The sequence below is a fragment of the Lampetra planeri genome, chromosome 20 (assembly GCF_965212315.1).
Source record: "Lampetra planeri chromosome 20, kcLamPlan1.2.h2, whole genome shotgun sequence".
Taxonomy (NCBI): Eukaryota; Metazoa; Chordata; class Hyperoartia; order Petromyzontiformes; family Petromyzontidae; genus Lampetra; species Lampetra planeri.
In genome coordinates, this window is record NC_136126.1 from 6,006,122 (window position 1) to 6,024,788 (window position 18,667).

The 18,667-nt window shown below is 42.3% G+C and overlaps 1 protein-coding gene across 4 annotated transcripts in view; it reads right to left on the minus strand.

Annotated features, from left to right (window-relative positions):
* Positions 1-18,667, minus strand: part of LOC144724351 (ras-specific guanine nucleotide-releasing factor RalGPS2-like) — a 194,572-nt gene that overhangs the window by 84,613 nt on the left and 91,292 nt on the right. For all 4 annotated transcript variants that reach the window (XM_078603410.1, XM_078603413.1, XM_078603409.1 and 1 more), the window contains exons 7-9: positions 15,600-15,689; positions 14,888-14,980; positions 11,652-11,778 (exon numbers count right to left, since the gene is read on the minus strand). In XM_078603410.1, coding sequence (XP_078459536.1) covers positions 11,652-11,778; positions 14,888-14,980; positions 15,600-15,689 — 310 coding nt within the window. The remainder of the gene's footprint in view (positions 1-11,651; positions 11,779-14,887; positions 14,981-15,599; positions 15,690-18,667) is intronic.

An 18,667-nucleotide genomic window follows, 5' to 3' on the forward strand; every position in this document is an offset into this window, starting at 1 on the left:
AGGAGAACGCATCTCATTATTAAACACATTGCTTGGTTATACTGCTGTTGCATTGAGTGGTGCAAACGCACAATTGATAATCATTTTAAAAACTCAACACATTTGTCAATAAACACTGCAAACAAAATATACAATAGACAACAATTTGGTGGTGATATTGGTGACCGTGTTGAGTTTTTTTGTCGTCGATTAATATCGTTGCTTAAGCCTCGCGACAAACTCATCGAATCGCACTTCTAAGAAACTACATCGTTAAATACGGGAAAATGGTTTGCTAATTATATGGCCTTGTTATAGTTAGGCCAATGGAGCGGGATGGGGGAAAGGGGCGAATAGAATGGTGCTTGTATCGAATCGTTGCCCTGAATGGCAACAATTCATCCATGTGCCAGGGGGGGTTGGAGGCACGGGGTGGTGAGAATCATGACACCCCCGCATGAATCATCACTTTTAATTCAGAGACAGTTAGGCTGGTATGCAATGCACACGTAAGGCCCTCGCAAGACCACTTTGCCAAGATAAGATGGGATACGTGACGTACAATTAGCACGGTTGGCTACGTAGGGTGCGAAACAAGTTCAATATACATAAGTACAAGGTAGAGGTGCAACCCGGCAATTTCTTGCCGACGTCAATGCTGACCGAAGGGACCTCCGCTCTGCACAACTCTGGACAGCTCCCTCTAGAGCAGTGGTTCTTAACCTTTACTGCAGCCTTGCACACCTTTGGCTCTCTATTGTAAAAAATGCATAATGTTAATAAACACATAGGTTTCATGAAAAAAGAAGTTGTACTTACGTGTTCATGTTTAATTTGTGTTTTCGATTATTTACCTTCTAAAAAAATCTGCCCATGTCTCGCACCCCCAGAAAGGGCATCTCACACCCCCAGAGGGTGCGTGCACCCCAGGTTAAGAACCAATGCTCTAGCGGGCATATTGGCCCACTCTCACACGTTGGCCAGATGTCATGGGAGTACCCACACTTTACCCCACCCACACGCGGCGAGCTGTCAAACGACTGTGGTCTAGCTATTTATGCTGTTGGGTGGACGGAGGTGGGGCATTCAATGCACTTAAATTTCGTTTCAAGTGCCACGCTGGGAGATTGAACCGGAAACCTCTGGATTGCAATAAACCAGTGTGCTAATGGAAACACTACGGCAAGCACCAGTGCGTGATATACCATCCAATGCGCAGTTGTTGCTGTACTACGCGACCACTGTCCTCACTTTAGCATGTGAAGCTCTCCCATATCCTCACTTCACCGCGTTCATACTGTGGGATTGTTAGCAGCCTCAACAATGAGGACTTGGCAGCTGGAAGGAGAGCACTCAATGAGGCGCACGTCCCTAACGCATACCCTTTGGACTGGAAACACCAGACATGTTTTTTCTTACTTCCTGAGAACTGATTTGAATTGACACTATTTCCATGCTGAATTTACCATGTCTCATTGTTGCAAGCTGACATCATTGTGTTCTCACTACTGCTAGTGCTATTACAGCGAAAATAACTATTTACATCCTCCTTAAATGAAAAGATTGAAATAAAAACAGTCACGTCAGTTTCACAATTCCTCCTTCCTAACGGGCAATTATGGAAACCAGAGACGCTGAAGAAAAAAAAAACTCACTTTAACCAGTGGAATTGGGTCTCTATGCGAAACCTTCCACTTGCGCTATGAAATGCAAAATCAATTGTTGCAGTAATCTTATTAAGCATGTATGTATTCTGGGTTCATGACAGAAAATATTTCCTACTCAATGACCACTGTTGGAAGTTACTCATCTCCTCTGGTGGAACATCCGCATTCATAATCAGAATATTGATTTATACTGGAGGAATCCGATGAGAAATCGAGCTCTTTTTAAATCCTTTATATTAAGTTCACTTGCTTGCTTGCTTGCGCGCTTACGACCGTGCAAATCTTTCGGTCGTTTCTAACCCACTTCCCGTGATCCAATCGAGCTGACATTTTGCACACAGACTCGTTGTGCGTGACAATTTATTTTCGTGTAAATTTTTTTCCAAAATGTTACACTTTTTAGGAAAACATAATTTATATTTAATTACCAATTGCTTAATGGTGGCAGGTGAAAAACTTTGTTTTTACGGGTTAATTTTTTCACAGATGTCCAGTAGGTGTGGATCAGAACGTTACAACAAACAATACAAAAACACGACAGAAGTGCAAAGTATAGGAAAAGGTAAACGAATAACTTTAAAAATATATACAAATAAATCGGAACAATTGTTTTTATTATTTCCCAGGAAAAAGCCCACCGAGGCATTTTGGCTTCTTTTTCAGAAGCAATCTGGCCACAAAAAAGGTGGCTCAATGAAGTGACATCCCGTGGAAATTTAGAGCAGCAAAATAAACTAAATAATATTATTCTCATGCCGGGGGAGCGGGGCAGTGTATCCTGGAGGGACGGTCGATATGCCAAGTAAACGTCCCCCCCCCTAACCGCTATTTGAACTCGCAACCTTCAGATTGCAAGCTGCTTGCTCTACCGCTGAGCCACTTGGGCAGCTACATTTCTTTGGCATGAATTGTAAATTGTATTTTACGATATGCGTGTAGTGTGATTTCACATTTGCAATGTATAGCCCGTTGTCAATCCACACTTGGGGTTGTGTTGACCATACCGGACTCCAGCACGATGGTCGTATGTAAGTTGACATTCTTTCCCACCATATGTAGCCAAACGTGCTAATTAGTGGTGTCGGTGGTCAGTGTGCGTTGGTGAAAATAAAGGGGTGATGGCAAAACCAGTTCAGCTATCAACCACCCTTGATGCTAGTCATGGGAGGGAATCGAACTCGGGTCACTGGGCTCAGCTTCCCCCCTCCACCTGAATTATGTATAGCATTTGAAGGTAGCCAAAATTACCACTCAGAAAACGGCCATGTTTTAAAATATGATAATTTTATAAACCTATTCATCCATCCATCCAATACATCACCGCCAAATTCTACATATTTATGGCCTTGCAAAACAAAGTCATTGGTTGTTTAAAAGTTACTGTACAATATTCGAGTAAAAGTGCATAATAAAACCTATACAGCCCAAGCCAATGAAATACAACAAACGCTGACCATTTTGTGTTTGCCTCATTAAATATATATGCAAGAAAGTGTGTACGTGTGGGGAGCGGTAGTGAAGCGGTTAGCGTGCTGCCCTACGAACCCAGCGACCCGAGTTCCATTCCCGCTCACGGCCAACACCAGTAACAATTATCTGACATCAGTCCTGGTTTTCCCCTAGGTCGACTCAGCCTCAAATGAGTACCTGGTGCGGCGTGTAAACATCGCCACTAGGGAGACAAAGACGGACAGGCGTGGTGTTGGCCACCCACTCCCTCGTGTGCAGTGTCGGCCATCATAGGTGCTCGCTCACAACAGCACTTGCCCCAACAGTCTGTTACAGGCTATACGGGGATCTTCGTCTTTGTCTTTCGTGTTCAGACGCACAAGGGAGTCCCCCTCCCTGAGCCTGTGCTTTCTGTCAAAGCGTTTAACTTGCCAAGGTCCAGCAAAACCCTCATCATTACTCGCCCGCACGTCACATGACACCAGCCCACTGTCCCGTAGCGGGCATTAGCCTTGGAAGTTGGAACAGCGGGGGGCTTTGCAGACGCACAGTGTCCACAAACTTGGTCGCCACACCAAGCATCGCCGCCACGGTAGGGGTCAACATCTAAATTACGTGTAATATAAACAGGTAATTCCATTACATTTGTTATCGCCGTTGAGATTACACACCTCAAAGTAATTGTACACCTCGAAGTCATTGCAACGTTTGCATCTACATTAGACGAGAGACAGCTCAGTCGTAATGTTTGGTGTCTAGTTACATTATACTCCGGTAATTTGTAACTTATATTTATTTTGCCCACCGCCCAACCGCCCTGTGATTAGAATCGAGGCAGAACACAAGGAAACGTATTTTCTCTCTCTCTCTACAACTTAAGAGGGTATCAGCCAAAAGAACGACTGCTGTTGCTGCAGTCAGAAGGATCGTTGTAAATGTGGCTCTTGTTTTATAGGCAAAATTGAGCAAGGGGTGGGCAAAAAAATTAGTAAAACACTTCACTGCTTTTCAGCAAAACCCTTGTTCGGTTATTAAAATCTCGAATACAAAATCTCCATTGGACTATATTCATGTGAAAGCTATTCTGTTGGCAAGCAGACATTTGTTTTCTCCATCTCTGGCCTCTATAAGCAGACTCGCCATGGTTAATCACGTAAGCATGTAAAAAAAAATAACACTAACTAGAACACATGCTACAGATTACCCCAGCTATTCGAAACAAGAAAAAATGGCTCTTGGACAACAAACATAGGCCAAAGCGAAGTTAAAAAAAGGAATTTAACTCGAAGGAATGTTGCATTAACAGCAATTTTAGCTGAGCTCATGTCCTTTCTTAGCATGTGGACATTACAAAAACAACACAATATTTTCCAAAACGGCATGAGCACATATATTTGATCCTTTTTGGATCGTGATCTCACTGTTTCTATTGGTCTCCCTGGGCCTCAATCACCAGGGGAACACCTGTAAGGGGAAGATACTTATTCTGCATTGTGATTACTCTACATTAAGAGTACCAAGTGTTTTAAACAGCAAAATGGACATTTATATAAATTGTTTGCTTTGCAATATCACCTCTTATAGCTTCACGAGGTGAGTTTCAAAGTAAGTTAGCATGCCTATTACAATTGTCCACACAAACTGAAGTGAACTGCAAATGGGAATGTTTTATCTGATGGCATTGTAATCCAAGTTAAACATGTTCACAACATTCCAAAAACATGCCCACGTTGTTTCACAGGATGGCACAATGAAGCCAGTTTTCCTAATTCACAGTAGAATAATAATGAATGTTCTTTTCAAAACCCCTGACAAGAGTTCACACCAGATTATCAAAGGAACACATTAAGAGAGGGCATTTGGTCGATTCCCAAAGGGGTTTCTTAAATCCCATACTTTCATGCCCAGACAAGGTCACCACCACACCCACTGGTAATCGCCTAAGAATTCATTGTTATGCTGGCTGGCCGCTGGAAATCAACATTTAAATTCCTGGTCCGTGAATTCCTGCGTGGTATTGTGAACTGCACGTTGTTTGGGGACGGAGACTCGGCGTGGCCACACTGTGCAAGCGGGTTGGACACACATCCACTGGTTCATTCTGCAAGCTCCTGAGGTCTCTGGCTGTCAATTAATTCCACTTGCATTATGGCCCATCTGTAGGCCCAGGGCTGTGGATGTGTGCCCTTTGGCTTTTGTAGCTGCCAAGTGCTTTCATCATGCACACTTTTCAGCTACAACATGAGCCCATAATGGATTCACCCATTATATAATTGGAGTAAATCTCCCCCGATGTAAACAATTTTGAGCTCTATAGCCGACTTGGCATGCAAGCTGTGCCGTTTGTGGCATGGGCAATTTAACTTAAATATATCCAACGCAGTGCCAGTGCGCACTTTAGTTAAAACAACACGTCTAATCGAGTTAAATTTAGTGGAAACAGCCCACAAATGTCGCACCCATTCCATCGTAAATTATTTTGCATTGTTTGTTTGAAAACATTCGATATGTTCGAAAATGTCAATATTGTGTCAACATCAAGGGAACGGATTCTTGAAACATTTTTACACTGACATTGGGAAATGTACTGTAATCAATTTAACTTGTGCTAAAACCATTTATTTTTTTCTTAAAGCTAAAGAGAAAACGAAAATGACTTGGAAAAGCAATATAAGTACTTTAGCACGCACATTTAATTTATTCTAATCCGAGTTCGTTAAAAGAGAATGTTCCCATGTATGCTGGTATTAATAAATCACTCCTAAAAATGCAGTTTGTGTTTTTAATTCTCAAAATGATTTTTAATTCATTTACATTTTATTCAACAATGCATAATTTATTTCCGATTTTTTTTTGTGTAAATTAAGAAACGTCATTCAAAGTCAACTGTATATTAAAAAGAATCTACTTAAGCAATAAGAAGTGTACCGGTTCAGAGTGTTCCACTCTGGCCAAATGCTTTCCACCTGTAGATGCTGCAGAGTTTCCCCATGGCACAGCCGTGCGGCTCTATCAACTACCACAATTATTAAAATTGAAAACGGCTCGGTAACACAGGCGGCTAGATCATGGATGGAAATAAGCAATTTTGGCAATCAATTTTTTTTTATCGGCAAAAGGTGCATCTGCAACAACACATTCTGTTTGAGTATTGAACATTGAAACTGTAACTAGAAAAAAAGCAGACCGGTTTGTGGAATACACAGGTTCATAAAAGTGCTACATGTAAATATACAGGATATGACTCGAAACTATATCTCCACGTATATTTTCCTAACAGTGAGGATTGTAAGATTATACATACCATGAGAATTGCTTATTAAATGTACAGTCATGAGGCTCTAAATATCGACGTGAAAAAAACATTTTGTCGTGAACTATAATTCACTACTTCAACTTTCTAAATTCCCCTCCACCTTTTTCCACCCAGAAGTATAAATAAGTATACCACAGTCGATGTGCTGGTCACGTGTGGTGGGGTAAAGTGTGGGTACTCCCACCACTTCTAAGATGTCTCTAAAGCTCATTCTAGTGGGGGGGGGGGGGCTTCCACCAGCAGTGGTGTGAGAGATAAATGTGCACAAAATTAATTCCACAGAATGAACACCGATTCTTAGTCTCACTACACATGCAAGGAACCACGTAGATGAGAATGTATTATTTAATTGCTAATAAACATATGCGATTCGTTCATGTGACCTCTGCAAGCCACTACCGACACTGTCAATGAACCGAATTGTTATGCATATCATTTATTATTGAATAAAATCACAATGCCGTATCATGACAAGTCTTTGAATCATCATTGCTCGTCTCATAAGTTATATGGTTAAAATATCACTCGCCACAGATGTTAGCCATGACCAGGAACTGAACTCAGTTGCACGGCTTCATAATGCACATCTGTTATTTTCTTAAGAAGAACTGCAATAACGAAATCTCCAAACATATGTGCCAACTACTGACACTGGACATGTTTGCAAATGAGATGTGCCATCTGAAAGAATTATCCAGGTGAAATATGTGCATAAGGCTCCCCCCCCCGTCGTCACCAACCCATAATGGCTCGTGTGGTGAAGTATGGTCAAATAACTCAAACGGCCCACACGGCGTGGGAAGGGCCCTCATCCAGCAGTGGATTGACAAAAGGTGCTGCGTGTGCAGCTAACAAAAAAAACTTTTCCACACACAAATAATCGCATGATGATGACAATGACGATGGTGGCGAAAACTTTTTTTTTTATTGAGAGCTCAAATCTTCTTTTCTTTCACGTGCCCCCATCAACATTTACGGGTCCTGCTCGGCAGCCACGCAGATTTACATACCTTGGGCGGAATGTTGCGCATGATCTCCCAGCGGCAGGGAGGTGCAAACGATGATGACACGGGACCAACACTCGCTTTTGTGCTGCACCCAAATGTGGCTGCCTGAATTCGAGCCACATTCAATAGCTAAGCGCAGAGCTATTTGGACCGTTTGGAATTAAAACAGTCAAGCTCTTTACGTTGGCATACGTTGTGTGTGTACGGCGTGGTAAACTTATCAATGGAGCAGCATTCACATTACACCATGGGTTTGCTTTCTATTTGATCTTTTAAAGGGCCGCTTTTGTTTGGAACTATATACCACTATGGGAACCTCATTTGCCAGTAAAAAATATGATAATTGGTTCTTTACCCTTCTATCTGGCAACAAAACTGACACCTTTTTACAAGGAGTCATGTTTGCATAGACCGCAATACCTGCAGTCATAATACAAACAAAAGAACATAACTCTGTATGCACTGTCCTTAAAGTTGATTGATCCACACCCGAGACAGCTTTCCTTAGAGCCTAGTCTCATATGGGTTGGACCAGATGATGCTTGCCCCGAGCTCTCATACTCTGATGGTGCATTGTCTTTGAGTTGTGCGCCTTTTGGCGTCATCTGGTCCAACCCATATGAGACTAGGCTCTAAGGAAAGCTGTCTCGGGTGTGGATCAATCAACTTTAAGGACAGTGCACATTATCAGAGTTATGTTCTTTTGTTTGTATTATGACTGCAGGTATTGCGGTCTATGCAAACATGACTCCTTGTAAAAAGGTGTCAGTTTTGTTGCCAGATAGAAGGGTAAAGAACCAATTAACTATATACCAGTTTATGAATTTAATTTGTTTCATGGTTACTATAAAAAAACATCTTCCATTTAATAAAAACAATCCATATATATAATTAATATATCAATTCTCTACTTTTATTTATTTACCACGACTATAAATGTATAAAATCCTCGTCAAATTATGAGGCACGTGTGTAAAATAGAAACAGAATCTACATAATACATTTCACAAAGCACTAAACTGGAACTTTCAAACTAAGGATCGTGTCACACTGTGATACTTTAAAGCCACCACACCTGTGGGTGCCCTTACTATTAGAGGCTAAAAGCTTCGTGACAGAAAAGTCTCAAGGAGTCTAAAATTTCAAACGAAATTTTTCACTCATATGCAACAGATTTACGAGAGCGGAGTTAGAGACTTTTCCCCGGCATGTACTTCTCTTTTGCCACAACCTCCCAGACACTGAAATTTTCAATAGAAAAGCGACAAGGGGAAAATTCTGACGCATGTTAATCCCCCTCCCCTGAAAAACACACAAGAATTCCTCTGCAAAGGCATAACACATGCGGACTGTGTGCAACAGCAAAGCAGCGTGGTGAACAACAGCACAGCCTGCCTGCCTGCCGCCACGCTTCTCCCCATCTCACTCGGCACCCCCTGTCCACCCCCTCTGACCCTATCCCCCCCCCACACACCTCTCACTATTTCGTCCGCTCCAACCGCCTACCACTTCCCCTTTCCTTTGCCCCCCATGCCCCCCCCCTCTACCTCCCCTCCCCAGGAGGTGATTTCCCTTGCTGCCACTGAGAAACCTCACCTACACTAGCCCTCGACGAGCCCTGGCCCCGTGCCAAGCCAGCCAGGGTGGATGCTTATTGTGCTGCGGGCGCCGATGATCGCGTGCACTCACTGCGAGGGTGTTTCTCGCGTTCGGGAGTATAGACACGGAGAGTCGTTGGCCAGGGCAACGCCGACGTACGGGTCAAATCTTAAAAAACGAGCCGAGCGATTACTGAGAGCAGGTCGGTCCCGACGGGCTCCCCCCGCACGTCACGAAAGACAAAGCGCTTAAGCAGTTCCTGGAACACCGTGTGAGCGAACTCCAAACTCGAGCGACGAACATCTACATTCTGCAGCAGATGCGCAGATGTGCTCGGGTGTCCCAATCGCATTCAAGAGTTTGGAAATAAAAACACGATGGAAAATGTCCTGTTGCTTCTGTTATGTGTGTGTGTTTTTTTTTTCTGGTAAAGGTTTTGAGGATGAAGGTATTGACCGAGGGAAAAAAAGATGTAAAGCTACTTAGAACTAATACGTGAGATGTTTGCTCAGCCAGCCCTTAAATAAAATGCTGGCTGCGGCAGTAGACATCATTATAATCACAACATCTACTGTTGTTAACTTTTTTTTCACCTCATGTGGAAAATGATGTAAAAGCCCCATTTCGTATATCAGCACTGCAACGTATTCACAGTGATCCACTTCGTAGAACGCACTTCACTGTGAATCCAATGTCACATGACTGTGTCCTTAAACAAACATTTTCTATTTGCTGGTACACACATTTCATCCATCACTTGGATTCCAGCCCACATTGCGATAACCTCAGGGGATAAACATTGTGAACCCCGTGTAATGGACCAGTTAAATAAAATCGTTGGTTGCGTTGTAGATAAGGTTAAGTGCAATATAAACCAATAAAGAGCAGCATGCAGCGTTATGAGATGCGATCACATTCAGGCGTTCTGTAAATTCAAAGTGCAATCATAACTGTAATTATATTATCAGCACGGTCTACACTGATGAGCAAAATGATAACACTCTGGAACACACACAATGTGCATAATAGTTGCCTTATTCCCGACTATTGCATACAACATAGTTACATATGCATGTGTGTACAATTCTGGAAACCACAAAACTAGCAGCAGCAGTAATTGATCTCGCACCTCCGATTAGCACAGTTGGTTACGTACAGTGCAAAAGAAGTTCAACATACATACATGTGTAATGACAGGAGAGCCTACATGCGCTGTGAATGGACTAGTGGCCACAGGAGGTAATGTCAGGAGAGTCAGCCTGCAGTCTGAATGCACTCGTGGCCACGGGAGGTAATGACAGGGGAGTCAGCCTGCAGTCCGAATGCACTCGTGGCCACATGAGGTAATGACAGGGGAGTCAGCCTGCAGTCCGAATGGACTAGTGGCCACGGGAGGTAATGACAGGGGAGTCAGCCTGCAGTCCGAATGCACTAGTGGCCACGGGAGGTAATGACAGGGGAGTCAGCCTGCAGTCCGAATGCACTAGTGGCCACGGGAGGTAATGACAGGGGTGTCAGCTGTGAGTGCGAAGGGACTGGTGGCTACGGGAATGTTCGAGAAGGGAGCGTGGTCAGGTGACGGAAGAGGACGGTGGAATCTGCCGGTGGAGCAAGCGTCCAGAGTCAGAGAGAATGATCGAGAAGGGGGGGGCGTGGCTTCCGTCGGTATATAAGGGAGATGCGCGGGAGACTCGGGGCTGTTGCAGTGGCGGTCTCCGCCTGATGTCAAGTGAACGTCTCTTCAATAAAGTGCCATCTCAAGAAAAAGTGTGTCAAGTCGTCGTTACACATGCACACGATCTGTAATGCACTTTGGTGCTCCATTAGGTCAACCTGGTGGTCTACATCGCCCAGTTCTCAGAGTGTGGTCCCTGGACCACGAGGTTGCACGCGACGCTCCTCCAGGTTGTCCGCGGGGCTTTGATGCGAACGCATGTTGATCCGGACAATAATGGCAATGTTTTTTTACCTTTTGTTTTGGACGTCAATTCATATTTTACTCCTGATATTTCATTTAAAAATGAAGTTAGGTAAACTACCCTGATTAAACTACCCTCGCCCTAAGGTGTAAATGCGTACGCAACCCCTCCCCCCCCCCCCCCAAACACTCTTTGAGCTGTGTTAAAAAAAAAGTTGTTCTAGTAATAAGAATCCTTTTGTATTTCTGGTATACAGAGAGAGAAGTTAATGCGTTTTGTCACCACGAGCGGGGGGCTGGGTGGTTGGCATCGGCTGAGTGGTCCGCGGGTCAAAAGAGTTTGAGAAACACCGCTCTCAAGGAAATATGAGTGGACCTCCAATCTGTCTCCACATACGCATAAAAAAATATTTTAAGTCCATCTTCCGATCGGCTTTTCAGACCAATATTATTCAACAGCATTTGTTTGGACGAGCAAACCCTGCACCGGTTTCGACCTACAGGGTCTCTCTCATCGGCGGTGTAAGGCTTGGTGAACGAATGCTTCAGAACTACCAGATGTTTTCGGCAAGGGCACTTGATCTAAACTATGGGGGGGGGGGGGGCCCTGGTCAATGCAACAACAACAACAAAAACAAACGACGTTTTATAGGAACTCGTTACGCGTCGGTAGTTTACAGATGACATCTCGAGGACGTGCGAGGTCACGCGCTTACCCAGGTAGGGGATGCAGGGGGTCATCTTGAGGCTCTGGATATACTCTCTCAATCGCGCATGGTTGTCCTCTTTTGACATCAGGTAGTCGAGCTTATCGAAGGTCGCCTTGTCCCTTCGGCTCAGGCACTGGGCAGTGGAGAGGCAGTTGAGAGGCAGGGAGGGGCAGCGAGGGACCAAGAGTCAGATATTAGTGAACGGAATCTGCACACACACACACAGACCAAACTACAGGCTCTATCCAATGATGTATTATTGATTGGTAAAGTTTATCCAAGGCCTTGGCCAACACTGATCGTGTGATATCGTGCATGATACACACAGTATTATTCCATTAAAGTGTATTAAAGTACGATGATCTATTGTTGCGCAGCATTATACCATACTCCTACGACCACCACGCTGCCTGCAATGTCCAGCATGGAATTTGGTCAAAAGACTCCGCGACCCACACAGGGCGGGCAGACCCCTAGCCCAGCAGCGGATAGACACACGATTTTGGATGTAGCATGTACAAATGGTCCATTATAATGAGGATTACTTCATCTCCTATAAAATACAAAAATAAAATCCTCACTTTCACAGCACATGAGAAATCTGGCTGGATAACCCTAAAGAAGTATATCAGCTGAAATTGAGAATACAACTCGTCCAAAAAGTCAATGCTTTTGTAAAGTTCTCTCCACCAATATGCCAAGCATGTGCATGGCTAAGAATAGGAAAGAATGCAAAAGCTTTGCAACAATATACCAAGTTGATTCACCATGCAAGAAGCTACTTGAAAGTTACAGCAGAATTCTTCGACACAGGTAAATACGTGGTAAATCACGAAGGTTTTAATCCTAACAGTTCAGATTTGAATGTTTTAAACCCTAAAACCTGAAGTTCAATGTGATATATACATACACAGTGTTTATTTGAGCACATTTTTCTAGTAGAACGTGGAAATATATTCAAATGCCAAGGGCTAAATTCCTGTTTGACGATGGGTCAACGTTGACAAATACAGCAAGATCTTTGAGAAATTTAGACAAATAGTAACATTAAAAACAGGGCAGCTGCATGTATTCAGGTGTCTTTTGTTTGCGAGTCTTTAGTTCCACACAAGTTCAATTCTACAGAGATTATTTAGCTTCATTTCTCATTATTTAATTTCATCAATGAATTTCCACTGGATGCTAAACAATACCCAAAAATGAAGGAATATAATGTGAACTCTCAGATAGATAAAAGGAGTTAAATGTATTCTGTGTAAATAATTCAGGGTTGGTATATTATTAAAACCATAATAAACTTTAGCTCGGTCAGTGTTCTATGAACTCCCGTTGTCATATGTAGTAGCTAGGTTATCATTACGACTTAAAAAAACAAAAATAGAAAAATCTTACTGAAATAGTTACAGTTTTTCCCCATTTCACACTCGTATTTAGAACAATGCATTTTACAACAAAGACTAAAGCAAGTGTAAAAGAATGAAAAACATTTCCAGGTTTGTGCAGATTGTGGACAGCAACAAAAACACATTTTATTTGACCCATTACATCTGCAATTGTGTGGATTATTTGTCAATTCAGCTGTGGACGAAATGCCACTCACATTACATAATTTCCTGTCAGTGTAATGCCTTCCCTTTTACAATTATTCTTTCACAGTTTGTTTATTACTCTAAGCTTTTCTTTCACAAACAGATGTTTGCAGTTTTTATCAAATGGGGGAGAGAGAGAGAGAAAAAAAGTCTCCCTGTAACTACGAACACGAACAGCGGCACAGAGGCAGCAGGTGGCTCTCATAAACACAATCTGTCTGCGCACGCGCAAAGGGCGGTCTGTGACACAGAAACGTAATTGTTTTCACAAAGAAAAAAAAAGAGAAAAAAGTATCTGGAGCATGTCTAATGATGTAGCGCCTCTGACCAAATCAGCCAGAATTGCACGCAATCTCATCAGCTCTCGGTTGCTATGCCGGATTGAACCTGCATTGAACCTAGATTTTAAGAATATTCTGTCAAAAAAAAACACGTTAACAGGAGCATAAATGTAAAATTTAGAGTCATTCTAAATGAACTGTATCAGTCTTCTTTATTAATCACTCTCACCTCTGCGGTGTTGCTAACGATTATGTCTTCTGAATTTCTTCCTCCGTTTCATTTCAATGCAATGTGGATTTGTTACAGAAAAAAACAATTCCATTTAGCCAGTTACCCTGTTAATTTCAGTGCCAGTGGCCCACAAGCTGCTCACAACGGAGTTATTAGAATAAAAACGAAGTTATTGTTGGGGTGGAAAGGATCCCAGCCAGCAGCCAGCCAGGAAACTCAAGGCATAGATGTTGTTTTTATCATAGTATGATATGCAGTGTAATGGAACTCTAACACTATAAATATGATTGTGATACTGTGTGAGCAGTGGCGCATGAGCACAAACAACATAAATGCAACACATTTGCCAACAATATCGCCTCAAAAGGAAAATATATAGAAAATAGGTGAATTTTAATAGTAAGGAGCTGCAGCAGCTAAAACGTTAATGTTGGGTTTGTCTATGGCAGTATATAGTACGGGGTAGACCCGTGTGATGTAAGAAAAAAGTTTAGCTGGAGGCATATTATATTTTTTGCGACATAAAATTGTAATGTATGACTTACTGTTAGTAGCTCAGCTTATTGGAGAGTATATTTAGTATATTGATGACACTGATGTAGTTAATATTTTAGTTTTTTTACGTGGTGTTTTAGCTGCTGCAGCTCCTTACTATTAAAATTCCTTCCCTTTATTACTGCTAACCCTACTTCCTCCCTTTGATGCTGCTAATCCTACATAATACACGAGCATAATATTACTTTGAGACCCCCCGCCCCACCTCCTACGCATTCCACAAGTAGTGACTAATCCCATATCTGCATTTCCCATAAATATGCTACATTTCTCTTGATATGCAAATTCCTTTGTCAAGGCGCCCTTCCCCCTTTAACCGAGCTTTAATATACGCTGCCAAGCTTGGTGGTGTTCATTCAGACGCTGTCTTTCCGACAGACCTGTTCTTCACCTGAGAACGGCTGCTTGCGTTGTGGCCGAAACGTCGTGAGAATTGTATTTTATTATGTTTTATTATTATTTTATTATTTCCCTTCTACGTGACTTTACCGAAAGAACCAAGAAGATGAATCCCTGCAGTCGCAAAAGCTTTAAATCGAAACTGTAAAGTGTTTTCCGTTGAATGAAAGAGGTGTGGCCACTTACCGCCCATGTTTTACTGAGGCGGAATATTGGAGCGCTGAGGAGGCCGGAGATGACTGCCATGAGGGCGTGGAGGTTATTTAGCTCGTAAAGTTTCTGCAACACAGTTAGAGGGCGCAAGGCATATTCACGTCAATATCAGAGCATTTCAGAGACATCGCGAGTTACATCGGCGCAAGTACACAGGACACGTGTGGGTGTCAAGGGGTTCAATTCACTTTGGCGGTGTGGTGCACATTTAAGACTGGCGGATGTCTCCCTGACAACTGAAGTCAAGAGAAAGGGGCATACAACACAATGATTAAATCAATCTAATATGTAAATCTCATCCCACGACTCTGCATTCTTAATTACGCATAGCCAACAATGTATTATGAATGGTATTGACCATTAAGAAAAACACGTATTTGTGTAAGACATATAACCACACGAGATAAAGGTCGAAGATGATTGCTGGTCGAAAAAAGACCAAAAGGGTAAAAGCTCTTAAAGAAGCTACCAATGAGGAGATGGAGTGAATCACAACACACATGACATGAGATAATTTCACATGCTTAGTTGAATGTTAATTGTGGATTTGGCAATAATGCCTTGGAGCTCACAATGGATTTCAAACATCTCATGATAATCAACATTTTAGTGATCATGGCAATATGTCACTCCAAGACAAAACTAAATCAATGTGCATCTTTGCTTGTGGGTTAAAAGGTCTCACTTTGGCAATCTTGATGAAGTGGCTCAAAATTTCAGCTCTGATTTTGAGAGTTTGTGCTTCAAGTATTTCTCGAATTACCCAGAAACTGACCTGGAAAACACAAACAAACACACACACACACACAAGATCATGAAGTATTAAGTTGTGCATGATATTCTTTGGGTCTTTCGGTAAAATCACATAGATATGTTCAAAGAAAATAACAAAAAATAACAAAAACCACGACGTTTTGATCGCAACACAACCTATCTATATGATTTGAAGCTTTCGTGACTTTACCAAAAGAACCAAAGAATATGAATTCCTGCAGTCACAAAAGCTTAAAGTCAAGATTTGTGCATGATAGTACATGTGGTTATATATTCACTGGCATGGCAGAAAACTACTCATCAATGGCACATTACTTAGAGTGACAAAACGCGATGCCATTAAGCTGGTGTCACGCACTTAAATGACCTCTGCGTACAAATATTGTGACTCCCTGAAATTAATTAAGAGCATTTCTACGAGCCAATTTGTTTTAACCATTAATTAAAACAGGAAGGGTATTTTCTCTTCAATAGCTCTTTACTCGAATCACGAGTGCGGGGCACAATAAAACAATATGGGACTGCTTTTACTGTAATGTGATAACATAGTGGAAATGTACGAGACTCAACAGGAACCTTCATTCCAATGCAGACATAGTTGTATGTGCAGCTGTCGATGTCTCTCTCACTCGCACTATTGAAGGGCTTTCTCTCTTCGAGAAATATCCCATCACACACACACGTCTTTAGCATGGGAATATATTTCGTGTGTTTTTTTTTTAATAGGACAACACTTGCATTTAGGACGTGACGGATATTTGTCAGAAGGGACAAAAATGAGTTTACAAAATTTTTACCAAAATATATAATTACTCACCCAATATGGAATCTCCTGTATGACTAGCAGAAAGCACTTCCCATTTATTGTGAAAACAAAACCTTTGTGTACATTAAACATGTTGAGTGCAAATATTTTTGGCTCCTTACTAAGATGTCATTCACAAGAGTGAACAATTGGCAACCACAAGCGATGTTTAATTCAAAAGAATAAGTCCCAAATCTCAGAGATTTGCAACTTGCATGAAGCCCCCACTGACTGAATCCTGGAAACATTAGTTCAACATGACGAAAGGTTAAAGTTGCTTTGACTGCCCTAAATTATCAAAACACTGAAGTCAAATCTGTGACGACGGTAATTCACAGTCATACATGAGAGCCGCATTTCAATAACGTAAAATACAATTTCGAAGGTCAAAAGCATAATTTCAATTAAAAACAACTATTTAAAGAACTCCCAACATAAGACAGCGCTCTGGGAACACCATACATGGATATAGGAAAACACAGCTGCATGCTCCTAATAAACACAAACGTCACCACAGCGTATGCCGAGCCTATTAGAGCTGCCAATCGTTACACGCACATCCGTCTGCCTATGAAGCGATGCTCACAAGGTTACGCACATGAGTGTTGCCTTGAAAAGTGTTTCTAATTTACACATATGTATTCTTCTTCATTCAGACGCTGTCTTCCCGACAGCCCTGTTCTTCACCTGAGGACGGCTGCTTGCATTGTGACCGAAACGTCGTGAGAATTGTATTTTATTATGTTTTATTTTATTTATTTTATTATTTCCCTTCTACGTGACTTTACCAAAAGAACCAAGAAGATGAATCCCTGCAGTCACGAAAGAAGCTTTACATCGAAATACGTATTCGTCTTCTTCGTGCGGCTGATATTGATGTAAAGCAACAACAATAAGTTTATATTGAGGTGGTGGAGCCGATGAGCACGGTTGGCTACGAACGGTGCAAAATAAGCGCAAGATACATACATAGGAGCGGAATATGGCAACCTTCAACGCAGCCCACAACAACCTGGCGACCGAACATCGATCAATGATCGCCCGGTCTCCATAACAACAACTCAAGCATACCGATTGGATACTACGACTGTGTAGCTTTCGATTTAAAGCTTTCGTGACTGCAGGGATTCATCTTCTTGGTTCTATCGGTAAAGTCACGTAGAAGGGAAATAATAAAATAATAAAAATAAAACATAATAAAATTAAATAATTCTGTCGAGAAGACAGAGTCTGACTCTGTCTTCTCGACAGACCTGTTCTTCACCTGAGGACGGCTGCTTGCGTTGTGGCCGAAACGTCGTGAGAATTATTTTATTAGGTTTTATTTTTATTATTTTATTATTTCCATTCTACGTGACTTTACCGAAAGAACCAAGAAGATGACTGTGTAGCTGTTCACGGTTATGCTGCGCAGTTCTCCGACGTGTCATCGAATTGTGCCGCGTGTTTATCGGCTCTCAAAAACACGTCGGAGTGTTTTATTTCACAGCCTCGATAGCCCCCCCCCCCCCCCCATTGCAGCGCACACACGGCACGTGGCGAGAAATGTCGGACATCGTAACGAATAACAGCACAATCCGAAAACGCATTGGAGAGCCACAATGTTTGTATATTTGTAGAGTGTGGTTAGCGTGCGTGCATATGGCAGTAGAAGATTGGGCAACAGTGTGAAGGTCCTGTTGACATATTTCCGATTGCTGGTACTGCGTAGAAATGGCAACTGGTGCATGAAAACTGCTGTGGGCCTCCCTCCCTCTGAACGACTCGGCCTGAAATGAGTAACAGGTTTTGAAATTGATCACAACTCCTCATTTTGTGCCAAGCGAACAGAACCTGTACATTTCGATTTAAAGCTTTCGTGACTGCAGGGATTCATATTCTTGGTAAAGTCACGTGACTTTACTGAAAGAACCAAGAATATAGAACCTGTACAGTTTAACACGTCGGCTTTCGCGACCCATATCATCCAAGATAAATGGGTTTTTAATTTTGGGTTAAATCGGGTAAATAAAAAAATGTGTCATTAAAACCCGCCACCACCCAACACAATAGACAGGAAGGCAAGTTCAAAGGGCTCGCATTATGCACATGCATAATGTACGTTGCCTCAGTAATCCCCCCCCCCTCCCCCCACATTGTTTAAGAGCGCAGAAGCGTGGTCAACACATCTACAC